The sequence below is a fragment of the Xenopus laevis genome, chromosome 4L (genome assembly GCF_017654675.1).
Source record: "Xenopus laevis strain J_2021 chromosome 4L, Xenopus_laevis_v10.1, whole genome shotgun sequence".
In the NCBI taxonomy this organism is placed as follows: Eukaryota; Metazoa; Chordata; class Amphibia; order Anura; family Pipidae; genus Xenopus; species Xenopus laevis.
Genome location: NC_054377.1, coordinates 59,327,302 through 59,335,621, shown reverse-complemented (window position 1 = coordinate 59,335,621; position 8,320 = coordinate 59,327,302). Strand labels below are relative to the sequence as shown.

General features: G+C 37.9%; 1 protein-coding gene across 1 annotated transcript in view; it reads left to right on the top strand.

Annotated features, from left to right (window-relative positions):
* Positions 1–2,371: 2,371 nt before the first annotated feature.
* The window catches only part of LOC108714094 (meckelin), a 29,928-nt gene continuing 23,979 nt past the window's right edge, over positions 2,372–8,320 (top strand). The window contains exons 1-4 of the mRNA XM_018257983.2: positions 2,372–2,748; positions 5,125–5,204; positions 6,585–6,666; positions 7,402–7,477. Of these exons, the coding sequence (XP_018113472.1) occupies positions 2,565–2,748; positions 5,125–5,204; positions 6,585–6,666; positions 7,402–7,477 (422 nt within the window). The 5' untranslated portion in view covers positions 2,372–2,564. The remainder of the gene's footprint in view (positions 2,749–5,124; positions 5,205–6,584; positions 6,667–7,401; positions 7,478–8,320) is intronic.

Below are 8,320 nucleotides of genomic sequence, written 5' to 3'. Positions count from 1 at the left end.
GAGCGGTTCTCATGGTGTATATAATGTGATCAATCCTCCTGGATCCTGGAGGATTGGGTTATTTCTTACGTCACTTCCTGTGCCAATTGGGGTTTCACTGTATCGTTTTAGGGCAGTGTTTCTGCCTCATTGGCTATTTTGTCTTTTTATTAGTAGTAGTAGTCAGTCTAGCCCTAGTATAAAAGGGTGTAGCAATAGGTAGTATGTCTGAACCCCTTATTAATGTTTCCTGTTATAATATTCTAGGGGTCCCTGCAATAACTGGGATGAAATAAAAGGCATCCGTTTGTTCGGAGTGCCTATTGTAAACGGAACAACAGCAGTAAGTGTCTCAGAGTCCCATATTTAACAACAAGGTAGCATTAGACAGTCTTCTACAGCAAGTATATATATATATGCTCAATGTGTATCTGGCCATCCAAACAGAAAAGCAGCATGTTTTTGTGAAAAAGTAATAGGCTTTTGGTGCTGCTTTTTTTTGATTGTTCAGTACTACAGCACCCTGACAGTTGTTCAGTATGCAAAGAGCCATTTTGCCACTGTGTTGAGCACTACATGTTATTCTAACAATATTGGACATAGGTATTTGTGAATACCCCACTGTTCACAGAACCTTTAAAACATAAAGCATGGCCATAGAGCAACAGCTTACATTGACTGGTGGGGTGGTTCACCTAAAGTTAACTATAGGGGCGGATTTATCAAAAGTCGAGGTGAATTGTCGAATTAAAAAACTTCAAATTTCGAGCTATTTTTTTTGTACTTTGACTAGGGAATAGTGCAAATTCGATTTGAATTTGAAAAAGATTTGAAAATTTGAATATTGAAATTTATCATGTCTCTTTAAAAATTCAACTTCGACCTTTCGCCATCTAAAACCTGCCGAATTTCTGTTTTAGCCTATGGGGGACCTCCTAGTACCTATTTGAAGTCAATTGGTGGATATGGGGTTTTTTTCGGAAAACTTTGATTTGCATTCGATCGAATGTGCTATTGCTTCAACTCGTACAATTCTATTTTGGTCAAATACGGACCTATTCCATTGAAAACGGACCTATTCAGCCAAAAAAACTTTGACTTAATTTCTGTTGGTCTTTTTGAATTCGAATTTTGAAGTTTTTCCAAATTTGAAATTCGACCCTTGATAAATATGCCCCGAAGTATGTTATAAAATGGCCAATTGTAAGCAACTTTTCAACTGGTCTTCATTATTATTTTTTCATAGTATTTGCCTTCTTCTGACTCTTTCCAGCTTTCGAAGGGGGGGTCACTGACCCCATCTAAATACAAATGCTTTGTAAGGCTACAAATGTATTGTTATTGCTAATTTTTATTACCCATCTTTCTATTCAGACACTCGCCTATTCATATTCCAGGGCGGAGAGGGAAATCGGGTGACTTTTTGTCACACAACATGGAAGTAAAAAATGTTTTCCCCTTCCCGTCTCTAATTTGCATATGCACATTAGGATTCTAACCTGTGTTCAGTGCATCCCTACTTCCGGGGCCCCCCGTGCAAATGCTGGTGCGCATGCGCGAACACCGGCACAAATGCTGGCTGCGCCACACACTTTTTTCTTGGGGCTCGGTAGATTAGGGGAGAGGGCCTGGGCCGGTGAGGGCCCACTGGGTTTCTTCCCTGTGTCCTGACTGCCCAGTCCGACCCTGTCTGGTACAAATCCCTATATCACGAAGAATGAATTTTTTTGATTTTTTTTTTTTTGGCATTTAGAGCTCTAAATCTTGTTTCAGAAGTGAAAATACACAAAAACTCAGATTTAGAAAGCTCAGATACTCCTGAAAAAAAAACCTATGTATAGTAGGATTGCCACCTGGCCGGTATTTTACCGGTCTGGCCGGTAAAAATGATGGTTGATCTCAATGTTATTAATAGGGAAAAAAGGTAAATATATAGGAAGCCCAGTATTTTTTACAGGTAAAAATGATGCTAGATGCCAATGTTATATTAATAGGAAAAAATGTCAAGAATAACAGAAGGTGGTATTTTTTTTTCAGAAAAGATGGCAACCCTACGTATAGATTTCTAGGTAAACTAAAAATCACCCTAGAAAATGCCAGGAAAGCACAAAATTGTTCAAAAAACAGCTGGAGTGCAAATACAATGGGAAATTCTGCTGGCACTTATTGCTATACTTTTTCAACGCCTTCTTTTCTAACTCCACACAAATAGCTGAACTTTAAAGGTGCTCTAAAAGCTAGAGAAGTTCTCTAAAGACACGCCTCCAAGCTCCTGCTTCCATCTCAGCGAGCTGTGTTTATTATGCCTTCTACGCGCAAAAAAAAAAAGGCGGGAGGCTAGTTCTCGGGATGCTCTTTTATAAGTAGTTGTAGCAGGACATGAGCGGAAAATAATAATTGAAATAGACAACCATAAACTCCCTCCTACAGTACAATCAGGAAGTCACGTGAAGCAATGGCATCGCTTATGTTCCGCCACAGGTAACCCCACGTGACTGTCAAAAGCTGGGCGTGTTCTTTAGCCGAGCGCTAATGTTACCATAGCAACGGACGCTACCACCAGTGAATGTCAGTTCTTCAGCGCAATGATGCCTCTTTGGATATGTCGGCTGTTTGGTTTATTTCTATTCCCGGCACTAGCGTTTTCACAGGGCACTTCCATAGCATTTAGCCAGCCAGCTAACTGTGCAGCCGATCAGTTTTATAACACTGCCTCCCTGTCATGTGTCTCGTGTGGATCATCCGTCGGAGTAATGGCCAGTCCTGACCGTAAGTCTCCTTATTGTTTCACTGTCAAGGATGTTAACAGGAGGTACCAGCGCTAATCTCAGACTAAAACATGGCGGCTGAACTTTTAACATGTTAATATTCATATGTAACTATGTATAGCGTTCGAGGCAAGCCACACTATTCCAGTGCATTCAGTTGGGAAAAGGGGAATATACTGAATTCTATTTCTTCACACAAACATATCAGTTCCCACCAGGGTTGCCAGGTCTAGTTTCCAAAAAAGTCAGCTACAAAACCAGCCCAAAACTAGCCAAGAGGCACTTCAAAAGTAGCCCAAAATAACACAACATGTGCAGTGGAAAAAAAAAGTTTAAAAAACAAATTAATATATGTGAAAATACACCTTTTTCAATTTTCACCGATTTGCACATTTTTCCGTGAAGCAAAACGGGAAAGATTCGCCCTCTTCACCAGGAGGTGTAACTACAGAGGGGGCTCAGGAGGGCTACATTTCAATACATTTCAATAAATATTGGTAAAACTATTTCAATAAATATCGGTAGATATTTTGGTGACCAGCAGATTTTTGCCCCAAATTTGTCTGAAATTGAGGAAAGTCACCGGAAAATGTTAAAATACAGAGCCCAAAATCTGGTAACCCCCAACTTCTACGCAAGTCAGTCCCATTGCATAGCGTATTATTGTAGTCTTATATTAAATTTGGCAGTCGGCAAATTGTTAAACAAGAACTACATTACTCAACATGCATTGGGAGATGCAGGCTTGGCACATTAGGGCAAGAGAAAACTATGGCTGGTTTCCAAAGTAAAAAACAGCCAAAGGCCCAAAAAGTAGCCCAAATCTGTACCTTGGCTAGTTTGTACCCACCTGGACTTTAAATTAGTAGCCCAATTTGGCTGGAAACCTGGCAATCCTGGTTCACACAGACTCAAAGGAACCCGTGTTACTTGTAAAAAATACATTTATATCTATTCCTGGAAGGACCAAATCATTAATTAATGTACCTTTTCTACATAAGAACCCAACTGAATCCACTCATGTCTCAATGTACTAATTGAGACATGTACTAATTGAATATGGCTTGGCTCTTTTTGGATGACTTGCTTGACCAGATATGAAGTGTTGCCTGAAATATTTTGGGAGACATATATTAATGTAGCATTTTGTCCATCTTGCTAGGATTTCCATTTACTACTTTTAGTGTATTTGGAACAGCTTTACACGTTAAAGTCCAACCTCAACCCCCTTAGGAATCGTTGACAGGAAATAAATCGCTGGACGTTCCTGTATGTACTAATATATAAAACAGAGAACTTTTTATAGTTCAGTTTTTCATAGGCCAAGCGTGCTACCTGTGTAACTGCAGGTCACTTAAATCAAGGCTAGATGGTCCAGCGTTATCTTTTTAGAAATAGTTCTCTGTGCTAATTCTCAGAGCTGGCCACACAAAGGAAACACTCACTCTATGCCCAATGACATGGATTTTGTTCTGAAAAAAATCTGAATGTTCTCAATCATTTTGTTTGACACATACAGTCATAGGGACCTTGGCAGGCATTTTTGTTCACAGGGCTTTAAGGTGGCCATACACAGTAAGATTTAAAATGCCTATTCGGGTCCTTTAGAGGAGTGCCCTACCCATACTTTACTAATGCGAGGTCTACTTCTAGTGATGTTGTCCCATTAGGATATACATCCATAAAAATATTGTTAGCATTCTGTTCCATGGAAAATATTATTTAAATATTGATTTATGAGAATAAACATGTATAGTGTTAGGTTTAAACTTCTATTTCCAATGTAGCCTTAATGTAATAAATATCTGAATGAAAAGCATGAAATAGGAGGGTGATTTAGACAAGCTGTTGGTTGACAGAGTCTTGAGATCTACTGATCACCAGCTAAAAGTCTACTGGTAGATCACAATCTACCTTTTGGGCACCCAGAGCTGGATTTACATAGTAGGCGCCCCTAGGCCCACTGTCATTAGTCTCCCCGTCCCCTCCCTTTTATTCAATCAAATTTTCATCATCGGGACTAGAGCAATGTGGATTGGCATACAGAAAATTTTAAAAATCTATTGTATCTCCTGCTCATCCCCAGTGTTTCTGAAGCAATGTGGTGTGGTTGGGCAGCATGCCGCCCCCTAAAATCCTGCCGCCCTAGGCCTTGGTGGCCTCTCCACAAATCCCGGGCTGTGGGCACCCCTGCTTTACACAAATACGGTAGCTTATCTGCCAGATATCGATAAGGCAGGTTTGATTTTCCAATGGGATTGAGGTGATTCAGTCCTCATCTTATAAAAGCTAAGCACTAGTGACTAGTAGGATATTTACTGATTACAGCTAGCATAGAAAGGCTGCACTGACTTAAAACCTGTGCTTTATTAACTAGGTCTCCGATGCACCTGTGCTAAAGATAATGCGATCAGTGATCTTGGATCCCCTCTGGTGAACTGCACGCAGTGTGCCATTGTGAGTACAACAAAAGCACAAAACAAAAACATGTAGATCTTTGTAGAATGTTGTGAAACTATGTAGAACTATGTAGAAATTTAGTATCTCAATCTTTCAGTCATAATCTTGTTAAATAAAAACATCTTGGTAGATCAGTAAGTCCTCTGTTTCAGTTTATTTATATAGACATAGAAGGTTTAGAAGGCACACACCCAAAATTATATTAGTGAGGAGCAGAGCCACTGCAGATTACCCATTAATGTCTCCGGAGACAATAATATACATTGAGGAATCATACACTAGTTACAAAAATCTAAATTTGTTTAATACAAAACATAATAATGCAAAACAAAGTGTCTTACACTAGTTGACCAATGTGTATAAGAAACGGATCCGCACACACGCTGATTAATGCAGTCGGGGAATATCCCCTTTTATTCAGCCACCAAACATCAACGTTTCGGGGGGGAAAAAGTTACACTAGTAACTACACAGTGGTCTTCATCAGGGGGAAAAATATACAACAAAAAGCAAAAAAAGTGGCAGAATAAATATCAATTCCATGCAGGCTTTATACCTTAATTGTGCGATTATCCTGCTGGGTCTGGTTCAGAGGAACACTACTTAGACCTCATATTTGCTTTTTGTTGTATCTTTTTTCTGTGATGAAGACCATTGTGTATATTATTAGAAATTGTATTAAATACATTTTGATTTTTTTTAACGAGTGTGTGATCCCTATTCCTCAATTGATATTTCAGTCTATCTATATTATCATAATAATATACACAATGGTCTTCATCACGGGACAAAAAAGATACAACAAAAAGCAAATATGAGAACTGAGTATCGTTCCTCTGGACCAGACCCAGAAGTATAATCAGGCACAATTAAGATATATAACCTGCATGGAATTGATATTTATTCTGCCACTTTTTTGCTTTTTGTTGTATTGTTTCCCCCTGATAAAGACCACTATGTGGTCAACTAGTGTAGAACACTTTGATTTGCATTAAATATATTTTGATTTTTTGTAACGAGTGTGTGATCCCCATTCCTCAATTACTATTTCAGTCTATGTGACAGGATTTCTGGCTTATTTGAAGTCAATATAGTAATCAGCATCTTTCTAATGTGGAGAGTATAAGCAAAGCAGATAATACTAATGTTTTTCTCTGTAATAATAATACAGTACCTAGTACTTTATGGTAACTATTCTAAATATTGGTGGCAAAATAATCCTATTGGGGTTATTTAATGTTTACATTTATCACTTAAAGTATGGTGATCTAAATCATAAAAGATATCCCTTATACATATTCACTGTGATACAATAGCAAGCCAATGTATGCCAGATCATAGATGTTTGTAAAAACTAGTTTTTCTTTTTCCTTATAGGACCAGGTGGTATCTTTTAACCAGAGAGAATGCCTTTCATGTACAGGCAGCACCTGCACATGTGGAGCCCAACAGATCAGAGGTAATTTATTAACTTAGTAGCGATAATATTGCCAAGGTTGTGCAAAGCTGCAGTTAAAGGGGTTGTTCACCTTTAAATTAACTTTTAGTATGATGTAGAGGGTGATATTCTGAGAAAATTTCAATTAGTTTTCATTTTTTATCATTTGTGTTTTTTGAGCTATTTAGTTTTTAATTCAGCATCAGCAGCTCCCCAGTTTGCAATCTTAGCAATCTGGTTACTAGGGCCCAAATTACCCAAGCAACCATGCAGTAATTTGAATAAAATAGCATTCAACAACATACTAATAGTTAACTTAAACATGAACCACCCTTTAACACAAGTGAAGTCAATTTTGCACTCTGCAGTTGCAACATTTTCCTGCTGTTATACTTTCCTTGGCCTGTTTTTATATTTATATTTTAATTATTATCCATTTTAGTACTTGCCTTCATACTACTACTTTACAAGCTGACCATATACAACATGCCCACACAAACTCAGCAATGCAACAGAAAACTTTTGTAGGGATTATTTTCTACACTGGGAAATTTGCACTTTAACTCATGGCGAGCAATCAAAAATCTGTTTTCATTATTTTACTTTCAGCTGCTTTAAACATGCTACATTTTGATTGGTTGGTATGGGAAACTGCATAGGTTTAAATTTGCCCAGTGTTGATAAGTATAGTTTTAATATATATATATTACACACTTATCTATTAATAAATAATTTATATATGGTTTTTTTTTAAAGCGGAAAACCTTTCCAGCAACACATACTCATGTGCAGATTGTGGGGCATTATCAGTACCTAATGACATTGGAAACCAGTAAGTTAAAATATGATCTGTGATTATGAAAACATTGCCACGTATACTGTTAACTCTCTGACTTTGGATCCTCTACTTTTTCCTCAGCACTGATCTACAGTTAGTTGGGTGACTTTAACGGGTCTTCATTGATGACTTCTGCCAGCCTTGGCTTTCTTTATTTACACCTTTGTTCCCCATCAATGTACATATACAGACTCCCATATATTCAATGAACTGAAATTACCTTCTTAAACTGCTCCTTACCAGAACCTGGCCTATTTCACATTTATTATTAATCCATTTTCTATTTCAGATTATCACCTTACTACCTTTTCTGTCATACAGTCAATATTCCCAGGTTCAAAATACTTGTACTATGAACCTATCTGCTTTAACTAACATTCTTAATTTCAGTCTCATCCCTTAAAATGTCCTCTGATCTCATTCACTTTCCAATAACTATAAATCCATTCCGTCCTCTGCCTTTGACTCCCATTGATGTAATCCTTGCTACGGCTAACCTGAAAACAATTCTTCCACTCCTGTATGTGGACAGTAGGGTGTATATGCAAATCCCACGGAAAAACTGACATCTCTGCTAAACATTTCTACTTTCATACCTAAATGACAACAAAAGGTTAATAAACATGCTGGCTTAAATCAAAGCCTTTCTTACTGGGCAGAGCAAATCCTTCTTAACAAGCAAGATTACAATTATGCACTCATAAACAATAACAGTCCCAATTCCCAATGCTTTTCCATATGCAGCTCCCTTTTAAATCCCAACCCTCACCAAAATAATCATGCAGCTTTCTACATCCTCCTCAAAAATCCTTTCTACATTCTCCTTGCACACTTCTG